Source organism: Staurois parvus, unplaced genomic scaffold (genome assembly GCF_062004578.1).
Source record: "Staurois parvus isolate SC_StPar_1 unplaced genomic scaffold, SC_StPar_1.0 ptg000169l, whole genome shotgun sequence".
NCBI classification, from domain to species: Eukaryota; Metazoa; Chordata; class Amphibia; order Anura; family Ranidae; genus Staurois; species Staurois parvus.
In genome coordinates this window covers 8108374-8135306 of record NW_028317965.1, presented here as the reverse complement: position 1 = coordinate 8135306, position 26933 = coordinate 8108374, and the positions used below count along the sequence as shown (strand labels likewise).

General features: G+C 45.8%; 1 protein-coding gene across 1 annotated transcript in view; it reads right to left on the bottom strand.

Moving 5' to 3' along the window:
* The window catches only part of CIMIP6 (ciliary microtubule inner protein 6), a 43989-nt gene that overhangs the window by 6686 nt on the left and 10370 nt on the right, over positions 1-26933 (bottom strand). Inside the window, exon 3 of the mRNA XM_089676477.1 lies at positions 7842-7998. Within this exon, the coding sequence (XP_089532603.1) occupies positions 7842-7998 (157 nt within the window). The remainder of the gene's footprint in view (positions 1-7841; positions 7999-26933) is intronic.

Here is a 26933-nt window from a genome sequence, read left to right as displayed (position 1 = left end):
CGAAAGCTTGTCCTCAAAATTGTATGTTATTCCCAGTATGGTTGCGTTTCCCAGTGCGAGCAGCGTGCCATTAGAACTAATGGCACCCGCCCACAGGTCCGCAATTCTCTGTGCAGGCGGTGCAGTTGCACGGCTTTTTGTGCGGATCCACAGCGGCACCACCCGCACAGATGTGAACCTAGGGTCAGTTAAGATCTGAGAAGGGTCTCCAAAGGCAGTATGCAAAAGGCAGAGCAAGTACACTGGAGTTAGTAAAACCATATGTACAACAAGTTTATTAAAATAGCACACTTACATGTTAAAAACATGTTCAGCAAGTAGGAACCCGCACTGGCACTGCAAACATGATGGAGTGTAACAGCCACAGGAAGCCAAGCAGGACATGCAACAGGCAAGAACATAGGGAACACCATACTCTAGGAGTTGGCAGGCAAAGCAGTGGCGTCCTACACTACATGGGAGAAATAGCAGCTATTAAGGTCCAAAAGTGATGTTGGGAATGTCAGGAAGCACCTTTCAACTAGGACCGGTGATGTTGGCAATCGGAAGGGCCGATAAATGTTTCCTGGGGCTCTACCCCCGTTATCAAATAGCTTGATCATGCACTCCATCATGTTAGTGGTGCCAGTGTTGGTTCCTACTTGCCGAAGATCAAGTTTTTAACAGATACTTCGACTATTTTAATAAACTTGTTTTGCATACTGTTTTACTAACTCCAGCGTCCTTGCTCTATCTTTTGCTATGGTGATGATGGCTGGGGCAGGCGGCATGCAGGGCCACCCCTAGCATTCAGGAGAAGACAGAAGTCCACCTCCTTCAGACCTCCTCCACTTCCCACCCTCTGCTGCACTGCTGGGGCCAAATTGTGTAGGGCTCTGAGTGGAAAAGGGGACTGTGTGATTGAGGGGGCTGTGTGATAGAGAGAGCTCTGTCATTGGGGGATCTCTGTGGTGAAGGGGGTATTTTGATGTGATGGGGAGACTCTGATGTGATGCGGAGGCTCTGATGTATAGGGGGCCCTTTGATGTATAGGGCATCTCTGATTTGGTGAGGGGACTCCAACATTAATGGGGGTACTCATGTATAGGGGCCCAATGTGATGGGAGATCTCATGTATAAGGGGTTTCTGATAGGGGACCTTAGATGTACTGGGGCTCTCTGATTTGGTAGGGGGACTTTTACGTGAAGGGGGGCTCTGATGTGATTGGGGGAACCTGACATAATGGGTGACCTCTGATGTGATGGGTGACCTGTGATGTGATGACAGAAGTCCACCTCCTTCAGACTGCCTCCACTTTCCACCCTCTGCTGCACTGCTGGGGCCAAATTGTGTAGGGCTCTGAGTTGAAAATGGGACTGTGTGACTGGGGGGCTGTGTGATAGGGAGAACTCTGTCATTGGGGGAGCTTTGTGGTGAAGGGAGTATTTTGATGTGATGGGGAGACTCTGATGTGATGCGGAGGCTCTGATGTATAGATGGGCCTTAGATGTATAGGAGATCTCTGATTTGGTAAAGGGAATCCAACATTAATGGGGGTATTCATGTATAGGGGCCCAATATGATGGGAGGTCTCATGTATAAGGGGTTTCTGATAGATAGGGGGACCTTAGATGTACTGGGACTCTCTGATTTGTTAGGGGGACTTTGATGTGAAGGGGGGCTCTGATGTGATTGAGGAAACCTGACATGATGGGTGACCTCTGATGTGATGGGTGACCTGTGATGTGATGACAGAAGTCCACCTCCTCCACTTCCCACCCTCTGCTGGGGCCAAATTGTGTAGGGGTCTGAGTTGAAAAGGTAACTACGTGATTGGGGGGGGGGGGGGCTGTGTGATAGAGAGAGCTCTGTCGTTGGGGGAGCTCTGTGGTGATGGAAGTATTTTGATGTGATGGAGAGACTCTGATGTGATGCGGAGGCTCTGATGTATAGGGGGGCCCTTGATGTATAGGGGATCTCTGATTTGGTGGGGGGACTCCAACATTAATGGGGGTACTCATGTATAGGGGCCCAATGTGATGGGAGATCTCATGTATAAGGGGTTTCTGATGACGGAAGTCCACCTCCTTCAGACTGCCTCCACTTCCCACCCTCTGCTGCACTGCTGGGTCCACATTGTGTAGGGCTCTGAGTTTAAAAGGAAACTGTGTGATTGGGGGGGTTGTGTGATAGAGAGAGCTCTGTCATTGGGGGAGCTCTGTGGTGATGGGAGTATTTTGATGTGATTGAGAGACTGATGTGATGTGAAGGCTCTGATGTATAGGGGGGCCTTAGATGTATAGGGGATCTCTGATTTGGTGGGGGGACTCCGACATTAATGGGGGTACTCATGTATAGGGGCCCAATGTGATGGGAGGTCTCATGCATAGGGGGTTTCTGATATATAGGGGGGCCTTAGATGTACTGGGGCTCTCTGATTTGGTAGGTGGACTTTGACGTGAAGGGGCTCTCTGATTTCGTAGGGGGGCTCGGGTGTGATTGGGGGAACCTGACATGATTGGTGACCTCTGATGTGATTGGTGACCTCTGATGTGATGGGTGACCTGTGATATGATGGGTGACTACTGATGTGCATTATCCCTGGCTCAGGTTTTCCATCGATAAGTAACATTTACATTTTTTTTACATTTTGCACTGGGGTGCCTTGAGATTTTGCATACTTTTAAAGGACGCCACAACTGAAAAAAGGTGGAGAACCACTAACACAAATAAATGAGGACCTTCAAAAACAATGCAATATACAAGTAATTGAATCAATAAACAATTATTTTTGAAACAAAACATGTCAAATCAGTCTTTTCTTTGACTTTTTAAAAGATTGTTTTCAAGCAAAAGCTGGTTTGAAGTGGGCGAATATATATATTCGATCTTTTGTTTATTGCTATGTGCATAACCAGCGTAAGATTAACAATCTATCCGTTACAATACATTACAAATAAAAATTATACTCACGGCTTATAAAATATGCAAAATGTAAAAGCACTAAAGAAATTGTCAGAATTTAGGAATGAAGTCGATTATTATGTCCAATGGAGAGACACCCACGTATCAGATGTCAGATGAGATTAAGTTTGGAAGGCAGATTTTTTATATTCCTTCTGCTGAGTTCCTCAATTTAACCCCCTCAATGCTACAGAGAGGAGTCAGCTTCCCTTCTGCTCTGTGTTATAGGTTCTTCAAGGCATTTCAGGTGTTAAAGAAAAAAACACATGGAGGGTTTTACTTGACAGCTGTTCATATAAAGGAGACAGAACACACTCCGGAGTGAAAATATATACAGAGAATTTATTTTAATAATCGCATTGATTACTCTGTGCTGTAAAATGTTTTCAGCCTAGGTTAAAAATAACAAAGTGTTTATTTCAAGCCATTTGAAGATTTGTTTTCCCCTGTCCAGCTTAAGGCTCCATGCACACTAGCATTTTTTTTTTAAGCTAAAGAAACACTGGGAAAAAACGCTGGATAAACGCTGGATAAAAATATGCTGGATTAAAAAACGCTGATAATAGCCTTTTAAGTAGCGTTTTAGTGATCACTTTGCTTACTATTTTGCAACAACCTGGAAGCGTCTGAGCGGTCCTGGATCTCTACATCACTCCCTGCGACCGTGTTTTTTTCAGCTTTCTTTTCAGCTTTTTTTTTTGTTAAAATGAAGGGTTTTTTGTTGCTGGGCAGATTAAAAATGCAAAACGTGGAAAAAACGCACTACCATGGATTTCAGCAGCTTCTCCATTGAACTCTATTATAGCAAAAATGCTGCTTTTTGCTTTTAAAAAAGTCTCTGACCCCTTCCAAAAACTCAGCACCTCAAAAACGTATGGATGTGAACATGTTCCATAGGAATCCATGTTAAATAGACTGTAGTGCGTTTTCTGCAAGAAAACAAAAAAGCACAAAAAAAGCGTGGCTGTGAACAGAGCCTAAAGCGGAATGCTCATTCTAGGAGTTGGAAAGATTTGTTTTTATGGAAGACCATTTAAAGTGTTACTGAACCCCCAACAGTATAATCAGTCTGCAGATGCAGTAAAGCATGCTTGTTATACTCACTGTGGAACCTAAGGGGTTAATCCTCTGCATTGTGTAAAAAGGCTGTTTGATCCTGTCTTCTCTGATCCTCCTCTTGTTCAAATGTCCACGTCTTATCTTCTGATAAGACAGACTGAACCTGTAGTTGCATGCACATGCACAGTTTGGTGTGTTTTGCTAGAGAGGTTTTTTTTTTTTTTGGGAGAGTGCATGTGATCAGCACAGGGCCAATCAGCACTCTCCAGACAGAGGGCAGGGGTTCTGCATCCTTCTAGAGCAGAAAGTAAACTCATCCTACAAGCTTTAACCAGTGCTCTGCTGAAGTCACAAGACTGCTCTAAATGCTGATGAGAAAAGGTATTTAGCAGTTTATGTTTACTAAAATAATTGCATTTCCATGTTGTGTGTACTGTGGGAGACCAGATATAGTGAATGCGGGGTCCGGGGAGACCGGATATAGTGAATGCAGGGTCCTGGGTGACCAGATATAGTGAATGCAGGGTCCGGGGAGACCGGATATAGGGAATGCAGGGTCCTGGGTGACCGGATATAGTAAATGCAGGGTCCGGGGAGACCGGATATAGTGAATGCAGGGTCCGGGAAGACCAGATATAGTGAATGCAGGGTCCGGGAAGACCAGATATAGTGAATGCAGGGTCCGGAGAGACCGGATATAGTGAATGCAGGGTCCGGGGAGACCAGATATAGTGAATGCAGGGTCCGGAGAGACCGGATATAGTGAATGCACTGTCCGGGGAGAGCGGATATAGTGAATGCAGGGTCTGGGGAGACCAGATATAGTGAATGCAGGGTCCGGGGAGAGCGGATATAGTGAATGCAGGGTCCGGGGAGACCAGATATAGTGAATGCAGGGTCCGGGGAGAGCGGATATAGAGAATGCAGGGTCCGGGGACACCGGATATAGTGAATGCAGGGTCTGGGGAGACCGGATATAGTGGATGCAGGGTCCGGGGAGAGCGGATATAGTGAATGCAGGGTCCGGGGACACCGGATATAGTGAATGCAGGGTCTGGGGAGACCGGATATAGTGGATGCAGGGTCCGGGGAGAGCGGATATAGTGAATGCAGGGTCCAGGGAGACCAGATATAGTGAATGCAGGGTCCGGGGAGACCAGATATAGTGAATGCAGGGTCCGGGGAGACCAGATATAGGGAATGCAGGGTCCGGGGAGACCGGATATAGTGAATGCAGGGTCTGGGGTTTAGTAATACTTTAAATAACTCAAATTTAATGAGCTTCAATACCACTAGGAAGCTTTGCAGATTAGACCACCAGAGATTTGGGGGAGACTGGTGCAATCAAAGACTTCAGAAGTACATACAAGTACCTCTAGGTTTTGGTAACAAAATGACTCACTGATTGGCCAGAGCTACATTTATACACTCACCAGCCACTTTAATAGGTTCACCTGTTCAATTGCTTGGTAATACAAATTGCTAATCAGCCAATCATATGGCAGCAACTCAATACATTTAGACATCTAGACGTGGAGAAGACAAATTGCTGAAGTTCAAACTGAGCATCAGAATGGGGAAAAAAGGGGATTTAAGTGACTTTGAACGTGGCATGATTGTTGGTGCCAGACGGTCTGCTCTGAGTATTTCAAAAACTGCTGATCTACTGGGATATTATGCACAACCATCTCTAGGGTTTACAGAAAATGGTCCGAAAAAGAGAAATATTCAGTGAGCGGCAGTTGTGTGCACATAAATGCCTTGTTGATGTCAGAGGTCAGAGGAGAATGCGCAGACTGCTTTGAGATGATAGAAAGGCGACAGTAACTCAAATAACCACTCGTAACAACCAAGGTATGCAGAATACCATTTCTGAATGCACAACATGTCCAACGTTGAAGCAGATGGGCTACGGCAGCAGAAGACCACACCGGGTGCCACTCCTGTCAGCTAAGAACAGGGAACAGAGTCTGCAATTCACACAGGGTCACCAAAATTGGACAATAGAAGATTGGACAAACATTGCCTGGACTGATGAATCTAGATTTCAGCTGCGACATTCAGATGGTACAGTCAGAATTTGGCGTAAACAACATGAAAGCATGGATCCATCCTACCTTGCAACAACGGTTCAGGCTGGTGGTGTAATGGTGTGGGGGGAGATTTTCTTGGCACAAGGAAGGTGTACGTAATAAATAGGCTTTGCTTTTCCCATAAGGTCCACCTCACAGGAAAATGGTCCTTAACACAAACAATTATATATGAATTTGCAGCATTAGGCAGCAATGCAGACCACTTTTCCCATACTGCCATAACAATAGACGTATCTGATAGACTTCAACAACCAGGGGGATGTTCCAGCAACAGCCAAAAGTGGTTTTGATACGCATAGAGATTTACTAAAACTGGGGAGTGGAAAATCTGGTCTGGTTCTGCATAGAAACCAATCAGCTTCCAGGTTTTATTGTCAAAGTTTAACCCTCCCTGGCAGTATTCCCGAGCAGGGGCGGACTGACAAGTCATGGGGCCCCCGGGCAATAGGGATCATGGGGCCCCTGTGTCCTTGCCCACACTCAAAGCACACCCAAAAAAGCCTATAAAAAAGGTAACAGGGGCATTTCATGGGGCCCCCTACTGACCCCGGGCCCTCGGGCAGTGCCTGAATACTTGAATGGTCAGTCCACCCCTATTCCTGAGTGTAGCTCGGGGTAAAGTTTCAGTACCAGAAGCGGTAACCCCGAGCTACACTCGGGATCACACTGCAGCGTTGCTCAGGGATTCCCTCCAGCACTTACCTTGTCCTTCGCTCCCGCAATGTCCCCCCTGCAGCATCCCCGGCCATCTCCTCCGGCCGATGCCGGAATCTATCTTCCGGGTTCCGTTCCCTGCGAGCGTCGGTACGTACGGGGGACGGAACCGGCGGGAAATTCAAAAATTTTAAAATGTGACATTCACTCAATACACTAAAATCTGATAGTATAACATTCCTGTATCAAACCATTTCACATACATATTGTTCCGAGTGCTTTGTCCGGCGCCCTGCCTGCATTTTTACTGTCCTTTCTGCCTGGAAACTGAGATATGTCCATGGCGTCCAAAAAGCGTCCCTTTAGGTCAAAAGCGGTTTTAGACCGGCTAGAGAACAGCGATAGTAAATTAGAACCACTTGCAGAATTGAGTGATAATGATTCGTGGGGGAAATTCGTCACCAGACACTGAAAACGATTCTGCAACTGAGCTCAGTGATGTGCGAACTTGGCGCTCTATTTCAAATGTCAGTATTTTTGGTTTGATGACATTATTGAAATTAAATTTATTATTATATTATTATTTTTTATGATTATTTATTATATTATAATTTATGATTTCATGTTTCAAATTTTATCATACCCGGGATGTTTACTAGACTCTTGTTCGGACAGATTTCAGTGAGTTATTCCTAAGATCTACAGGCCTACAATAAAAAAAAACTACATCTTTCCATGCAAAAAAATGTACCGCTTTGAGCACAGAAATACTGACGTAATCAGACCGCTAGGGAGGTTAATTGAGCAAGCTGAATTTAGAAGCTGATTGGCTACCATGCACAACTACACCATATTCTGAGAGCACCATATTTAGTAACCCTTCCACATAGTGTCACACTGGATGGAGTGTATTGGCTTTTAGCTTATTTACATAAAAAGGTGCGTATGAAGCGTAACTTGTAGTGCTAATTAAACTGAGAATGAGATGCAATGCAATTAACTTTCTTGCAGTAACACTGAACAGCAATTTGTGTCCTGGGTGGCTGTAATGTGTCTTATGTTGCCAAAAAAGCAGTTTCTGGATAACGTACCTATTCCTCGGAGAGGAGTTTTGTGTGGGTTGCAGCCATGGCGTGTCTGGTGGCTGGAATAGGTCGGGTTACAGAAGTTACTCCTTTGGGTGGTTGTCCGGTCGTAAGATGGTTTGTGAAGCAGTGCATTTTTCTCTGTCATTGGCCACCACTCTGTCTGTGAGGTACGGGGATTGTTGTTTGAGGAATAGGTAAAGAAACATTAGTAAATGAATTCATTTTCTTACTTTTTATATTCAAATTTGGCATTTGAAAAAAAAAACATTAATCAATATTTGTTAATACAGATCATATTTCCATGCAAACGTGTTCCCATGCCATCTTGTGAGTATCAATGAGCAGATCTCCAGCTTATATACACTGTGCAACTGATGGCAAGATTCACTTGGCCTTATTCACAATCCCATTATCCTTTAGTGATCAGTAGACAAGAGGCTAGCCTGCAGTCTCCTCCAAAAGCCCCTGTCCTGGTTGGGTCTGTCACAGATACCGTGACAGGTATCTGTGACAGACCCAACCAGGACAGGGGCTTTTGGAGGAGACTGCAGGCTAGCCTCTTGTCTACTGACCATGGGCCCTGGCATCTAAGGGGGCTCTATTCTTTGGGAGGTGTGTGCCTGGGGGGACCTTTTGGAGTAGTTTTACTTTGGATTCAAGTACATGTCTCCTCAAAACAGAACTGGAGGGGGGCTACAGCAACTGGACATCTGACCACCGCTGGTGGCCATCCTGAATACATGGTCAGTAACTTTTTATTGTCTTGCATACATATTCATTGTCTGGAATAAAGGTACCCTATACAGTATCACACTATGTGGTGTCCCTTATTGGGTTCTCCGTGTGAGTGCCATCATTCGCAGTGCCCTTTCTGAAAAGATGACCCCAGATGGTGATATATATCAAGGGATTCTAGAATCTTTATACCGAGGAGACCAGTTGGTGATACAATGTGTGACCTGACCAGGGAACAGATGACCCACTAATTGCGTGGTGATGCAGGATTTCATATTGCGTATTTTAAACGCACTTCTGGTGAGTGCGCATTTCATTCATTTGAAACACAGCATCTGTCACTCCCGGATCAGGATATCCACACACTTGGAATTGTGATCCCTCTGGATCCACACGGCTTTCACCATATTGGACAATCTAATCACTGGAAATCACCAATAGGTGATATCACTTACCTGCACTTGTAATATTATTATAGAAGTGTGTTTATATCGTTATAACATATTTATCTAATCGCTCATCACTATTTAGCGCTGCGCCTGTCTTTTTTGACTTATATACTTTAGAGGTTTTTTGGTTACCTTTTATTTGATGTTCTAGCAGCTATTTTGATTCTCTTTTTAGCTACTCCAGTGTAGCGCTCGCTAAACATTCCTTCTTTTTATTCACAATCCCATTATCCTTTAGTGATCTAGTAACGGTATCTGTGACAGACCCAACCAGGACAGGGGCTTTTGGAGGAGACTGCAGGCTTGTCTACTGACCATGGGCCTGACATCTAAGGGGGTTCTATTCTTTGGGAGGTGTGTGCCTGGGGGGACCTTTTGGAGTAGTTTTACTTTGGATTCAAGGACATGTCTCCTCAAAACGGAACTGGAGGACCAGGATACAGATTTGGGGTCTCTTTTTCCCAAACCAGCGTTGACTCCTTCAACCCCCTACTAGACTCAGAGACTTTAAGCAGATGTTGATATAATCAGCTCAAAACAACCTACTGATGAAGTCTTTTGCTGTAATCTGTTTATCAAGGTGTGATGTGTTTACCATTGTGTCTTTGTTCCATTGTTAATTGAGTTAATTGAGTCACCTATTGTTTCTTTCTGTTGGCTAGGCCTCCAGGAGGTTCCTACATGTTGGGATTAGTCTTGTGTCAACTTGACCTCCTTACCTAATCATTGTGGGATGTTTATCCCAATATGTAATGATTGTTTTTATGGTTTATGTGGGGACTGCCCCTATTTCTGAAGTGTTTAAAAACCTGTGTTTCTGTTTAATAAAGAGTTCCAGTTTGCACCTAAGTTAGTGTCGTCTAGTCCTTGGGTGCAATGTCCAGCTATAATACCTTGGTCCTGTGTCCCAGCGGCAAGGAAGCAGTTCTCTGACGGAAGCACTCAAGAGGGGTGCCAGGTGGTCTGTCACAGTATCCATTGGACCATCTTGCAATTTTGCAAGGGCAACACATGCTGCAGCCTGAAGAGCAGTCTCCATGCTGCTCACTTACAGACCTCCAGATTATAGGAAGGATTTATTTGGTGGAATTATCTAGTGGGATTCCCCATTAACAGAGCTGACACTACCCAAATAAAAAAAGAACAATTTTTTTCTTATTAAGGCATATCACATCTAAACAGGATGAGGGGGGGGCAGTTGCTGGAGAATGAAAATGTATTCTAAATCATTGCTACTGTGCAAAAGACAATTAGCAATAGCCTTAGTTGCTATAGAGCAGGGGTCTCCAAACTTCCTCAACAAGGGGCCACTTTAATGTCCTTCAGACTTTAGGAGGGCTGGTTTGTGACCAGTGGGAATAGAAAATGCCCTGTTATCTGCAGAAGTAAACAATGCCACATTTTTAGTTGGGGGAATAATGTCCCTATTGGTGGTGTCAGTAGGAGGAATAGTGCACCATCTTTGATGTCAGTGTGAGGAATAGTGCCCCATAGTTGGTGTCAGTGGAAGAATTATGACCACATTGTTGGTGTCAGTAGGAGGAGTAGTGTTGCAAGGGCCGGATAAAGGCAGGAAAAGGGCCACATCTGGCACCTAGGCTACAGTTTGGAGACCACTGCTACATGGTGTAGAGAGGATTTGGTGTCTCCCACACAGGTTGAGGGACTCCAGGATGTATTACGCCTCATTAGGAGAAAACTGGCATTTCAGCTTTCTTCAGGATTGATAAATCCTGGTATGTTTCCTGGAGCCTGGAGGCTTTATACATGTAGAATATTGGTGTGAGAAGTGAAGCCTCCAACGTTGGGTTTACCAATTTGATGGTGACCATTACCTGCTGATTGTGCAGGTGTGCACAGACTTTACAAAAGAGGTACAAATCAAGACTCTACCGTCCTGAGAAGACCATTGTACTGCTAGGGATTCGTAGGGGTACGGACACAATAGGGGTATATGTCTGGCTGCACTGACCAGACCAAGACCTGGAGATTCAGTTTTCGTGTTCGGATGTTCTGGTGAGGTGAGGGCTGGTATAGCCCGAGTTAGGCGGATTTATAGACAGGAGGCTGTAGTCTTTGATTTGGATACTGTTTGATGCTGAAACTTCTGTGTAAGAAATCTGAGGGTAAGGAACTTTACTTTTCAATAAGGGCAAGGAAAGCCCATAAAATAATGTAGACAATGGACTTAAAAGTGCTACTCTTGACACTAATCGTCATACTAAAACCCTGAGGGAATAATCATACTGTCATGCTCGGTCTAATTTATGACTAGAAAATGCTCAACTTGTTATGGAGAAAAGCCTTGTGTTTGGTTGCTCTGTGTCTCATAATATAGCTATTGTAAACTACAGAAGGGGAAACCGTGACCAATCCCAGAAGGTTGAAGGGACAAACCATGATTTCTATGTTTCTTTATTTACAAACTTAGGAGTCGATTTACTAAAGGGAAATAGACTGTGCACATTGCAAAGTGCAATTGCCCCTGGGCTTAGTAAATGAGAGGAAGCTTCACTTTGCAAAGAATACCCAATCACCTGCAAGGAAAATAAAAAAAACTGCATTTTTGCTTGCACATGATTGGATGATGGTAGTCAACAGAGCTATTGCTCATTTACTAAGCTCTGGAACTACTGCACTTTGCAAAGTGCACAGTCTATTTGCCTTTAGTAAATCAACCCCTTTGTATTCACTTTACCTAGATGTTTGTGAGCAGGTGTGCTTACGGGGTACCATTGCATGTATTTCTGCTGTTGAATTAATTGCAGCGTACAGTAGCTGTAGTATGTAGGTAATTCAAGCTGCCCAGGATAGGAAAGAGTTAACTGTGCCTAAAACCTTTCCTGGGTTTTCTTGGGTCCTGCTCCCTGCTGTAAGCCTGATATATACAGGGGGGTGGCTCTGCTCTGTGATGTGGCCGCATGGCAGAAGAACAGGGGGCCTTCTGTGTAAGATGAAACCAAGAGCAACTTGTGATCTTACTCCAAAGGAACCACCAGTAATGGACAATACCAAATATAGACTTCCACCTTTACAGGTATGCCTGGGCTGCCACAGCATAGTTAGCAAGGGAATGGACAGTGTTGCACTTTATTCTGTACCTTTGCAGATGTTTTTGGACTGTTCTAAAGCCTGGTCTGAAGTTACTCTAAAGGGGTGCATGGTGGTATCTGGTGTATGAAAGAAGAGAGCCTATAAAGCACACATGGTGTACAGCAGTAATGCCACTACAAAGGGTTAACTCAGAAGAAGGTTTGAAGGAAGAGAGCAGTTGCCATGGATAACCAAGGACTGGTGCAAAGTGAACAGCAGCCTGTCAATAAGTGTGGCACCTGGCATGGTGACGGGTTCTGTGGCAGCGAGGGGATCAGTACTCTGACTCCCTCCCTAGCAATTGGTTCCCCAAATGTATCTGGGACCAAACCTGTGGCACGGAGACCCTTAGCCACATGGTACAGGAGAGCAGAAGAAGTTAACTAGGTGCACTAGTTAGGTCCACGCTAATGCACATTGGAACCTTATTCTATCACTATTCTGGAGGAAGGTGGCAGAGGTACACTGGACGGATGGAGGGCATAGGCTCAGCGGTGTCCCTCCTAAATGCAATAACTCACAGACAAGGTGTGTAGTGACACGTTTCACAGAGGGACTCTATACATTTAACTACCACACATAGTGTATGGCTTGTGTCTAAGGGGTACTGCCATAATGTTGACTTCATATGAACACAGCCTTGCCTGGTCCCGGGCATTGATGAGCATGCACACAGGAAAAATGAACCCCCACGTGCTGGGTGCGGTAGGCCATGACAACATGCTCTCTTGTAAATATCTCTTAAACTTAGAAGGTTGGTCAATATGTATGACCCATATCCATATATTGGCCAGAAAATATAATGTGGGGCTTTATCAGCCAATAAGAAGTTATAGAGGTGGAAAGAGGTAAGCCAAATATCAACTCAGAAGTTCCTGACGATTTTTGCTTGGAATGTTTTGGGGATAATCAGGTGCTATGGAAATTAATCCAGGATATGTGGCCACTTTAATGGAAAGCAAGCTTCTTGGTTTACTTTAGATTTTGCCCCAGGCCCTGTGACTTTTAGTTTAGTGACTTTCAGTGAACACTGCAAATGAGTCTGTAGGGCTGATCATACAGTCGGATGTGTCTAATCTCAGCTGCTGGAACTTTAGTAGAATAAGGCCTGTGGAATCTTTGTTCCTCCATATTTTGTTTGATCCAGGAAGCTGGAATGTCGCCTAAGTAAACTAACCCTGCTAAAAATCCCGAAGACAACATGAAATGAGATTCTTCCTTTGTTTCCCGTGTATTTACTGGATGGATGCCAACCCCATTATTTATGTTCATTATGTTAGAGATACTGTATATGATGAGGAAGTAATGGTGGTAATAATTATGTCAGCATTAATATAATCCAATACAAACCTTTGGATGAACTCTAATAGGTCACCTGTGGGTAATGTGCAGCTCCTAAGGTGACAAGGGACTACACGTCTCATTATGTTGAGAGTTTAGTTTCTCGGCAACTGGTTGGAGACTGTACCACAAGTAAAGCACACAAGCCAAACAAATGACATTGTTAGGAGATATAAAGCCCAGCTCCAGAAATAACCAGCCCCAGAAATAACGACACATTATTTTGGTCAGTATGGAGTAAAATCAAAAGCAATACTCACCTCCTTTTTGGTGCCGTCCCCTGCAGAGTCACTGCTCTGCAATCCAGTGCCGGTCATGACTTCCTGTGAGCCTAGAGTTTAGAGCAGGGGTGTCAAACTCCATTTCATCGTGGCCGTATCAGCATTATGGTTGCCCTCAAAGGGCCAGTTGTATCTGTAAGACTAGATGGCCAGAGCACTCCCATCCCCATTACATCAGATGTCAAGAATACCACACCCTCCCTAACATCACCGTGCACCCCCTTTTGGAAAGCAGAAAGGGCAGGGTCTGGGTGAGGACCAGAGGAGGACCAGAGGAGTAGAGTCAGTTACCAGAGTCTGCTGAATGCTGAGACCAGGGGAGGCGGAGATGTGGGGGTGCTGCTGCTGTGCTGAGAATTGCAGGATTTGGCAGAGGAGTTCTATTCTCCTCTCTGCTGCTGACTGCTGAGACAAGATGGTGGGCAGAGACAAGGGGGTACCTGCAGGAGAGGTGCAAGGGCCACATGAAATGGCCTGGAGGGCCAGATTCGTTGTGTTTGACACTTATGGTTTAGAGGGTTTTTTTGTTGGAACTTTACTGAAATGTCAAAAGCAGGGGCAGACTGACCATTTGGAAACTTGTGCACTGCCCGAGGGCCCGGGGTCAATAGGGGGCCCCATGAGATGCCCCTGGTACCTTTTTCATAGGCTTTTTAGAGTTTGGGCAAGGACACAGGGGCCCCATGATCCCCTATTGCCCAGGAGCCCCATGAGTTGTCAGTCCGCCCCTGGTCAAAAGTGACATTTCATTAGGTGCTACTCACACAGCGGTGTTGGGATGCGGTAGCTTCTGCTGCTCTGGAAAAAGTACTGCATTTTGAAACGTTTTTAGCACATACCACCACAATGCACTGGTGTGAATTGGCACCATAGGAAAGAAGGAAAATCGCCTTGACTATGCATTGGGACCGTGCTGGGTGACCTTGCCCAGTACATCCCAACATAAATGGTGTGAATCAGCCCTTAAAACTGGATCACTAGTCATGTAAACTCAGGTTTAGGGATGTTACATACAGTCAGAGTTGGCCAGCCAACAGCTTTGCCTAAACACCGAGCAGCTGAGATAACACAACAAATGCTCTGGCATGTAGTCATGTGAGCAGCACCGAAGGGAGCAGTGCTCCAGGAAAGGTTCACATCTGTTATTTCCAGCTGATATTGGGCAGCACAGTACCTAAAACAGGTTAAAGTTCATTTAAGACTGTCAGTCCACTTTAAATCTATAACAAAGAGACCAAAAGAGATACATCTGGTATCAATCATAATACGTAATCACTTGATAATGGCTGATTACAAACAGATCTATTCCAACCCAGCATTGGAGCATTTTAGCAAACTTTTCTGTTATGGGTTTTTTTTTTACATCCACATTAATTACAATTATATACAATTTCTGTATGTTCAAAATCAATATTTGTTAATAATTGATTAGCTTCACTGTACACTGCACAGACAGAAGGTATAGAAAGCATCCTGTATATAAAAAATAAACAGAGAAGAGCACATTCTGTTCCATGTCACAAGCACTGGAGTCTTCTTGCACCGTTTGGGTTTCCATCCTCCATCAGCATGCTCCATGTTTTTCTTTGCACCCCTCCTTCCTCCATGACCTCCTTCACAGAAAAACATCTCCTGTTTCTGGCCAGCACTACTGAAGAGTTCTGGTAGATATTCAGCTTCACACCCAATAAGGGCTGTGGCGATCGCGGCATCAGACCCCTGCCCTTCTCACCAAACTTGTGACCAAAGGTCTAGCTAATCTAAAACCACGATGTCACATGCGTAACAATGCCACGCCCAGCTGCGCCATGCACACAGATTTTCCAGCTAATGGACCACAGTCTGTGTTCCGGCAGCCTGGAAGAGATTGTTACTGGGTCAGGTTATCTATGCAATTAACCCTTCACACTGCCATCACCTCCTTTTTGTACAGAGAAAGAGGAAACTCGGCAATATCAGCAATAACACTATGATGGTTGAAATAATCGTCTGTATACCACTGTCACCGCAGGTAGGTTAAACACACATAGTAGGACTCTTCAGCGGCAGGAATTCGTAATTTGCATTAAAGAGCACACAGTGCACACAGTCCTCCACCCACACTGACGGGAACACCCTGGACCTCGTTTTCTTCCATCTCTGCACCCTCCACAACCTCACTAACACCCCTTTCCCTCTCTCTGACTACAACCTCATTACGTTCTCCGTCTCCCTGTCCTCTAACACCTGCTCCCCCAAACATCAAACTATGTTTATCAATATGCAATATCAGCAATAACACTATGATGGTTGAAATAATCGTCTGTATACCACTGTCACCGCAGGTAGGTTAAACAGAGGGTTAAACACACATAGTAGGACTCTTCAGCGGCAGGAATTCATAATTTGCATTAAAGAGCACACAGTGCACACAGTCCTCCACCCACACTGACGGGAACACCCTGGACGTCATTTTCTTCCATCTCTGCACCCTCCACAACCTCACTAACACCCCTTTCCCTCTCTCTGACTACAACCTCATTACGTTCTCCGTCTCCCTGTCCTCTAACACCTGCCCCCCCAAACATCAAACTATCACCAGCCGTAACCTCCGCAACTTGAACCCGGCCCCTCTCCACTCTGCAGCTGACCGTCTGTACGACAGTATCCTTCCATTGTCATGCACTGACCTGGCCACTACTACGTATAACGACTCACTGTCAGCTGCCTTAGACTCCTTAGCACCCCTAAGCACACGTAGCATTAGACCCCGACCGCTTCAACCCTGGCAGAACGACCACACTAAAAATCTTAAAAGTCGCAGTCGTGCGCTGGAGCGATTATGGCGCAAAACCAGATTCCCTCGAGCATTCTCCCTCTACAAATCTGCCTTCCTCACCTACACCTCCTCCCTCCATGCCGCCAAACAAGCCTACTTCGTTACCCTCATCAACACCCTCTCCATCTGTCCTCGCCGGCTCTTATCCACTTTCAACTCCCTACTCTCTCCATCCCCCCCCCCACCTCCACCCAGTACCTCACTCACGGCCCATGAGATTGCCAATCACTTCCAAAATAAGATCGACACAATCCGTAAGGACATCGCCAATGCTCAATCTACCCCCCCACCTAGCCTCCCTCCCACCATAACCCCATCAACTCCCCCCTCCTCTGACCTCGCAACTGCCCTGCCCCCCACCACACCTAACACCCCGCACACTATAACCTCCCCAACACTCCGCTCCTTCAGCCTTGCTACCACTGAGGAGGTCACTAAGGTCTTCTCAGAAGCCTGCCTCACCACTTGCCCCCTTGACCCTGTCCCGCCACAACTCCTCCATCCTACGCTCCCTCACCCACACCTTCAATCTCTCACTCTCTACTGGCGCATTCCCCTCCCCCCTAAAGCACGTGCACATCACCCCCATACTCAAAAAACCCTCCCTGGACCCCACCGACCTGAACAACCTTAGACCCATCTCCCTGCTGCCATTTACATCCAAACTCCTTGAGCGCTTAGTCTACAATCGCCTAAGCTCCCACCTCACTGACAACAACCTCCTCGATCCACTACAGTCTGGCTTCCGTCCCCTACACTCCACCGAAACCGCCCTACTCAAAATCACTAATGACCTGCTAACCGCCAAAGCTAATGGCCACTACTCAGTCCTCCTATTCCTGACCTTTCCGCGGCCTTCGACACAGGTGACCACCCCCTCCTCCCTAATAAACTACACTCCCTTGGCATCAGAGACTCCGCTCTCTCCTGTCTCTCCTCCTATCTATCCCAACGCTCCTTCAGCGTTACCTATAACGCTCCTATCTATCCCTCTCTGTTGGGGTCCCCCAAGGCTCTGTCCTCAGGCCCCTTCTCTTCTCCATCTACACCTCCTCCCTTGGCAAACTGATACACTCCCACGGCTTCAACTATCACCTCTACGTCGATGACACGCAAATTTACCTCTCCACCCCTCACCTCACCCTTTCAGTCTCCGCCCGTATCGCCCACCTACTGAACGACATATCAGACTGGATGTCGCTCCATTTCCTTAAATTGAACCTTTCCAAAACCGAGCTTCTAATTTTCGCCCCAGCCCGTGCCCCCCCCCCCCCCATCCTCTCTATCACGATCAACAACGCCACCATCAGTCCCATCCCGCAAGCCAAAGTCCTAGGTGTCACCCTAGACTCAAACCTGTCCTTCCAACCCCATGTCCAATCGTTGACAAACTCATGCAGGCTCCACCTCCGCAACATCTCCAAAATACGTACATTCCTAACCCCAGACACTACTAAACAACTCGTTCACTCCCTTATTATCTCACGCCAGGACTACTGCAACTCCCTTCTCACCGGCCTACCCCAACACAGGCTATCCCCACTTCAATCTATCCTGAACTCTGCGGCCAGACTCATCCACCTTACCAACCGCTCCGTATCCACCACACCCCTCTGCCAATCCCTCCACTGGCTTCCAATTGCCCAACGCATTAAATTCAAAATACTAGCACTGACATACAAAGCCATTCATAACGCTGCCCCAAACTACCTCACCGACCTGATACCCAAATACCGCCCAACCCGTACTCTTCGCTCCTCACAAGACCTCCTACTTTCTAGCTCTCTGGTCTCCTCCTCCCACGCCCGACTGCAGGACTTCTCCAGGACTTCCCCCATCCTTTGGAACTCACTACCCCAATCCATCAGACTGTCACCTACCCTCCTCACCTTTAGGCACACCCTGAAAACCCATCTCTCAGGGAAGCCTACCCCACCCTCACTTAACAGCCGATCTCCTCCACTCCTCCTACCACTCCATCCCCCACAGCCACTTCCTCCTGTACCACTATCCCCTCACTCCTAGATTGTAAGCTCGAAAGAGCAGGGCCCTCGAACCCCTCGTGTACTGTTTTGTTACTGTATTGTCTCATGTTCTGTCCCCCACTATAATGTACAGAGCTGAGCAAACCTTTTGGTGCTATATAAATACTGTATAATAATAAAAATAATAATAGAAACAGTTCAACACTTTCAGAAAGTAAGATTTATTACTAAAAGGTCAAAAGGGTGCAATAAAAATATTTACAGAAAAAAGATGTAACCAATATATATATAAATATACAGAGAACAATAGCACAAAGAGATAACAGAATGGAGTTTAAAGGGTTAAAGTACTTGCCAATCAGCCTTGGTTTAAGCAGTTTCAATTCTTATGAGCTCAAAAAGGATTTCTTGCCTCTCACTCAGTTTCGATGTTAAACAGGAGACTCTTCTTTCTCTCACACCCCGCACACTAAGCACAACAGCCCTTTTCTAGGATCTCAGCAGGGTGTCTCCTTTTGGGGAGTAAACCAATTGTTTCCTTCTGGGGAGGGTAGTGTAGGTGGAGACTTAAGTTATAACCAGAACTCTCATAGCTGCTATTAAGATTCATAACTTGGTCTAGGGGCATTTGCCGGCCTGGTCACTACTATATTAATACTCAGCCGCATCTGCAGAATGGTTAGAGATGACACATGTCATATACAGTCATGGCCGAAATTGTTGGCACCCTTGATATTTTTCCTGAAAATCAAGTATTTCACACAAAAAAGGTATTGCATTAACACATGTTTTGCTATACACATGTTTATTCCCTTTGTATGTATTGGAACAAATATAAAACAGAGGCAGAAAAGCAAATATGACATAATGTCACACAAAACCCCAAAAATGGGCTGGACAAAAGTATTGGCACCCTTAACTTAATATTTGGTTGCACACCCTTTGGAAAACATAACTGAAATCAGTCGCTTCCTATAACCATCAATAAGCTTCTGACACCTCTCACCCGGAATTTTGGACCACTCTTCCTTTGCAAACAGCTCCAGGTCTCTCTTATTGGAAGGACACCTTTTCCCAACAGCAATTTTAAGATCTCTCCACAGGTGTTCAATGGGATTTAGATCTGGGCTCATTGCTGGCCACTTCAGAACTCTCCAGCGCTTCTTTGCCATCCATTTCTGAGTGCTTTTTGACGTATGTTTGGGGTCATTGTCCTGCTGGAAGACCCAGGATCTTGGACGCAAACCCAGCTTTCTGACACTGGGCCCTACAGTGCGACCCAAAATCCTTTGGTAATCCTCAGATTTCATGATGCCTTGCACACAGTCAAGGCACCCAGTGCCAGAGGCAGCAAAACAACCCCAAAACATCATTGAACCTCCACCATATTTTACCGTAGGTACTGTGTTTTGTTCTTTGTAGGCCTCATTCCGTTTTCGGTAAACAGTAGAATGATGTGCTTTACCGAAAAGCTCTATCTTGGTCTCATCTGTCCACAAGACGTTTTCCCAGAAGGCTTTTGGCTTACTCAAGTACATTTTGGCAAACTGTAGTCTTGCTTTTTTATGTCTCTGTGTCAGCAGTGGGGTCCTCCTGGGTCTCCTGCCATAGCGTTTCATTTCATTTAAATGTCGACGGATAGTTCGCGCTGACACTGATGCTCCCTGAGCCTGCAGGACAGCTTGAATGTCTTTGGAACATGTTTGGGGCTGCTTATCCACCATCCGGACTATTCTGCGTTGCAATCTTTCATCAATTTTCCTCATCCGTCCACGACCAGGGAGATTAGCTACAGTGCCATGGGTTGCAAACTTCTTGATAATGTTGCGCACTGTGGACAAAGGCAAATCTAGTTCTCTGGAGATGGACTTGTAACCTTGAGATTGTTGATATTTTGCCACAATTTTGGTTCTCAGGTCCTCAGACAGTTCTCGTCTCCTCTTTCTGTTGTCCATGCTTAGTGTGGCACAGACAGACACACAATGCAAAGGTTAAGTGAACGTCTCTCCTTTTTATCTGCTTTCAGGTGTGATTTCTATATTGCCCACACCTGTTACTTGCCCCAGGTGAGTTTACAGGAGCATCACATGCTTGTAACATTCTTATTTATCCGCAGTTGTGAAAGGGTGCCAATACTTTTGTCCAGCCCATTTTTGGAGGTTTGTGTGACATTATGTCGAATTTGCTTTCTTTCCTCCCTTTTTTTGTTTTGTCCCAATACACACAAAGGGAATAAACATGTGTATAGCAAAACATGTGTTAATGCAATACGTTTCGTGAGAAATACATGATTTCCTGGAGAAATATCAAGGGTGCCAACAATTTCGGCCATGACTGTACACTTGAATGGTTCAGGAGATATACTTTTCTGCTCTTCTATGTATGCCAGCCAAGGGGTGCAAAATACCAGGAGAATGGTCTCAAATTGAGCCTTCCGAATATAGGCTCCATGTTTAGGTAATTATGTGAAAATATCAACTTATATGAAAAGTGAGTTTTTAAAAGTAAGTCTGTTTTTACAACCCCTTGGAAGGTCTTTGGAAGTTCAGTGAGGGACTTGGTTTACACTTTTACGATATGCCAGATTGCACAGTTTCTTAGACAGAGAGGCACCCAGCTAGTGAGGTTTTATAGCCAGGACGCCCTCCCACTGAGTTTGGTGCCTGTGATCTCTGCAAACACACACGGACCACATGTCCCTCAACAAAGAGGGAGGGGGGGTGAGCAAAAAGGGGGGGTTAGTGATCTACAAGATGGAAGGTTGGAGCAAAATGGTTGAACCGCGTCCATCTCTGTGGGTACGATTGCTACAAGGGCCAATGCACCACCTACCTCTCTGCTCTACTTTGTGTGCCCCCTTCTACTCCAAGGGCTACTATGTCAATTGTCATGGAAATTTTGTATTACAGGTTGAACTTTAAATGTGTCATATATTAGTGTTATTCATATGTCTCTCGTGTGGCTTAATTAAAGCTCTGAAGGCTGCAATTAGGCCATGTGCATTTAGAATGTACATATTACAGTACTCAGCTCAGTAATGGATGAGATGGCAGATCTGCGCTTATAGACCGGCGTGTATGCCACCACGGCATTCAATGCGAATGCCGACGGCGGTAGGCCGCGGGCCTGTATCCACATATTAGCAGCATAGTACCACATGGACTTCGTATAGCCAGGCGCCGGGCAGTGCGAACTCCGTGTGTAGGCTCATGTATATCTTACAAACCACTACCGACCTGAACTGTATCTGGATGGATGTGTTTTCATAAAGATCGTATCGGGCCCATTCAGATACAGACTGACACTGTTTAATCTAAGGGATGCTTGTGCAGACAATGTACATACTACTAGGAGCTGATAGCATGTAAATGATGGGAAAGGGGGAGGGGAGAACTGGTTTCCAGTATAGATAAGAGGAAAGGCTACTCTCCAATCAGGATGTACATTCTTTGTATAGACACTCCCCATACATTGTTCTGTGGGAGGGGATTGACCTGACCCCCCCTCCCCCGTGTGGGGGGGGGCGTGTGTGTACTTGTAATAAAACAGGAGGCTGGGGTTGGAGACAGTCAAACAGTGAATTCCAACTGCAACCTGAGAGTGTCGTGTGATCATTCCTGGGTAATGGGAGCTCCATTTTCCCCACATCTCAACAGAGCTAAACCAGTTGGAGGCGCAGGAATCGTGGAGTTTAGCTGCAGTCGCGGTAAGCGAGATTCGCACAGCTTTATGGGGGATTTCTGCGCATCCAACTGCGAGTACTCACGGTAAGGAGAAATTCGTTAAAGCGAATTTCCAAGACACAATGCAGTTTTTGGCTTGTCTGTAGTTAGCTCAGACTGATTGTATATTTTTTTTACCTAATTTTTTCCTATATTTAAAGAAGAAATCTAAGCAAAAATGTTATTTCCCCATGCAGTGGGGCTGTGCCTGCACTACATGGGTTAAATGCTTGTTTTTGTCCAGGGGATCGTAAAGCCGAGATATACTTACCTAATCCGCAGATCCTCCAAGCGCAAGACCGGTCCTGCTCCCCCTCACACTAGTGGTCTTGTGATTGGACTGTTCCTGATGTCATCACGCCCATAGACCAGCTCTGGAGGAACTGGAGGCTTCTTGAACCCTTTGGGTTTCCATCCTCCATATTCTTCTCTGCACCCCTCCTTCCTGCATGATCTCCTTCACAGAAGAACATCTCCTGTTTTCGGCCAGCAGTACTGATTAGTTTGGTAGATATTCAGCTTCACACTCAATAAGGGCCAATGCACCACCTACCTCTCTGTGCCCCGTTCTACTCCACAATGCGACATTTACCTATGTGGCTACTTCTTTCCCTCTTCATTGGCATGCTTTGTGTAGCCCCCTTGTCCTAATCAGGGGCTACTATGTCAATGCAGTTTTTGGCTTGGCTGTAGTTCTCAGACTAATTGTATATTTTTTTTCACCTAGTTTTTCCCTAAATTTAAAGAAGAAATTCAGGCCAAAATTGTTATTTTCCCATCCAGTGGGGCTGTGCCTGCACTGTATGGGTTAAATGCTTGTTTTTTACCTAATCCGCAGATCCTCCAAGCGCAAGACTAGTCCTCGCTGTTCCTGCTCCCCCTCATGCTAGTGGTTTTGTGATTGGACTGTTCCTGACGTCATCACGCCCATAGACTGGCTCTGGACATGAGGGCATCAGGAACAGTCCCCCACTGGACGTGGGGGAGTGCTTTTTTTCCGGAGGAGGAGGACAGGGTAAGTATAGCTTTTTGAGCCCTTGGACAAAACGAGTAGTTAACCCATGCAGTGCGGGCACAGCCCCACTGCATGGGAAAATAAAACATTTAACTGGAGTTCTGCTTTAAGTTGGCTAGTGATTTCTCACTGTCGCCAGTAGATTTCATTGTTATCATTGGTCATAGTATGAGATTTCACAAATAAAATAAAGTTGTGAATATTTTTATTTTCTTCATCCAATCCAATAGGAGGTTAATGTCACTGGGGCATGCTGGGGGAGGATATAAATATTTGGGACAGTCCATGTGCTGTCTTTCTAACCCCTGGGCTGAGGCCTAGGGAGATGCTGCTGGATGGAGCTCTGCTGTTAGGACCAATAGTCTAGTTTGGGGACCTAACATGTTCTAAGTGGTCCTGAAGCTGTTCTGCCTGGTCTGGAGGAAGCTGTACCAAGGAGGAGACCCAAGGGAGGCCCCAGGAAGAAGGTTAGTCTCTCAGAAGAGCCTGGTGACTCACTTGGAGGACAGAAATGTGGGAATGTGCTTACAGTGTTGCTGAGTCGGCTCTAAGGGGTCCCGGCGGCAGCTTGCAATCGGTCAGTAATCTATTTTATTTGCTTTCTTGCTGTATACATACCCATTGTGTGGAATAAACAACCTAAGGCAATATTGCACTACTGGCCTCCTCTGTTGTTTCTTTCTGAGCTCCTGTGGGAGCCAGGTACATCCGCAGAGTGGTTACCATTTGGGAAGGCTAAGTGCAAACCGTGGGATAGCGAAGGAGGCATTGACCAGATCTGACCAGACCTTTTTGATGAGATGTCTGATGTCCTTATTATATCATACAAATGCGCAAAAAGGTTGCGTATCTGGTGAGTGCGCAATCTACACTTTAATTGTCTCACCTTATCCACAATCTGTGTCTTTTGGATACCGGAAGATCATTTGAGATCTCGTTCACGCCTGCACTCTGGACTTATGTTTTAGACACAGTGTTTCTTTCACGTTTATATTGGCCACATATTCTAGTGGCACATACATAGATGCACAGTGTCACTTTATATATTTGTGTGCACTTTCTTACATGTTTATATATGTATTTATCTATTGGTTTTAACAGCGCTGCACGTTTATGTTCTTTATCTGTTTTAGAGGTCTTATATGGTGCCTTTTGTGTACAGCTGCTGTAATCTGGGAATTGATAGATTGGAAGGCGCTCACTTACTTTATATGTTTTTAGGCTCTAAGGTTCAGCCACTGTGAAGCTGATTGATCTGACATTGATCTGGAACTGGAGAGTCTGTAAGTGATCTGCTTTGGGATCTGGGACCCTGTAACCCTCACCTCCTTAACTGTTCTGTAATTAATCTTTAAAAAGACAAAAGTGACTAACGCCCAATATCCTTTCCCAGTCCCCCTATTTTAGCCTAGAGGTGAAATGCTAGCCCACCCCTGACCTCTGGGGGTGCTATCCTGCCTTTGGGGTGTCAAAGGGGTGCTACATATGTTTTAACTGGAATACACAGTGATTGCACATCTAGAGCACACATGGAACACACACAACCAAAGCACACAAGCTGCGCACACAGGCAACACACAGCCATGAAAACAGACAGAGCACATACAATTGTATGCACAGCCAAAGCACACGCAGAAAGCATGTATACAGAATGACACGCAGCCAGAGCATACACAGTGTGAACACACAGACAGAGCACATACATTCAGAAGACACACATACACAGACACAGACAGAACATTCACAGTCAGGCCAATAGCAGGCAGAGAATACAGATGGACCACACACAGGGCACAAAGGGTCTAACAACACACAGATCATGCAGCGTGCACATACACAGCCAGATATAACTGGAATTTTGTCAGATTCTAGCTAAATTGGCTGAAATTCGATTTGTGGGAGGAACTATCAACCTGACCAGGCTGGGCAAAAGTCAACTTAAAAATCAACTGAGCTAGGTGGAAAATTCTAGTTAAAACTGAACGCTTTCTTGCAGATGCAGTTACTGTTCGGGTATTCAGGCACTAGCTGGTGTTGTGGCTACATGAATATAATAGCCAGCAATGGAGGTTCAGCCCTGGTTCACACTAATGCGGTGCGGGAAACCCCGCAAATCCTATACGTTTCCCGCACCGATTTGCAATGGTACGGCATCCATGCAATCTAGTACGGGTGTAAATGTTAGATTAAAGTGTTCCTAAACCCACAACAGTAAATCAGTCTGTATATGCAGTAAAGCATGCTTGTTATACTCACTGTGGAACCTAAGGGGTTAATCCTCTGCATTGTGTAAAAAGGCCTCTTGATCCTGACTTCTCTGCCCCTCCTCTTGTTTAAATGTCCACCTTATCTCCTGATAAGACAGACTGAGCTGTAGCCATTCTGCACATGCTCTGTTTAGTGTGTATTGCTAGAAAGGTTTTTTTTTTTTCATGGGAGAGTGCATTTGATCAGCACAGGGCCAATCAGCGCTGTCCAGACAGAGGTCAGGGGTCCTGCATCCTCCTAGAGCAGAAAGAAAATTCCTCCTACAAGCTTTAACCACTGCTCAACTGGACACTGATAGAAGTCACAAGATTGCTCTAACTGCTGATGAGAAAAAGTATTTAGCAGTTTATATTTACTAAAATAATTGCATTTCCATGTTGTGTGTACTGTGGCAGACCAGATATAGTGAATGCAGGGTCCGGGGAGACCAGATATAGTGAATGCAGGGTCGGGGGAGACCGGTTATAGTGAATGCAGGGTCCGGGGAGACCAGATATAGTGAATGCAGGGTCCGGGGAGACCGGTTATAGTGAATGCAGGGTCGGGGGAGACCAGATATAGTGAATGCAGGGTCCGGGGAGACCGGATATAGTGAATGCATGGTCAGGGGAGACCAGATATAGTGACTGCAGGGTCCGGGGAGACCAGATATAGTGAATGCAGGGTCTGGGGATACCAAATATAGTGAATGCAGGGTCCGGGGAGACCGGATATAGTGAATGCAGGGTCTGGGGAGACCAGATATAGTGAACGCAGGGTCCAGGGAGACCAGATATAGTGAACGCAGGGTCCAGGGAGACTGGATATAGTGAATGCAGGGTCCTGGGAGAGCGGATATAGTGAATGCAGGGTCCGGGGAGACCAGATATAGTGAATGCAGGGTCCTGGGAGACCAGATATAGTGAATGCAGGGTCCGGGGAGGCCGGATATAGTGAATGCAGGGTCCGGGGAGACCAGATATAGTGAATGCAGGGTCCGGGGAGACTGGATATAGTGAATGCAGGGTCCTGGGAGACCAGATATAGTGAATGCAGGGTCTGGGGAGACCAGATATAGTGAATGCAGGGTCCGGGGAGACTGGATATAGTGAATGCAGGGTCCTGGGAGAGCGTATATAGTGAATGCAGGGTCCGGGGAGACCAGATATAGTGAATGCAGGGTCCGGGGAGACTGGATATAGTAAATGCAGGGTCCTGGGAGACCAGATATAGTGAATGCAGGGTCCGGGGAGACTGGATATAGTAAATGCAGGGTCCTGGGAGAGCGGATATAGTGAATGCAGGGTCCTGGGTTTAGTAACACCTTAACAACACCCCAAAACAGATCGCATAATGCAGTGCTCTTACCAGAATCAACATCACATGGATGGGAACACCCCTGCAGTGCA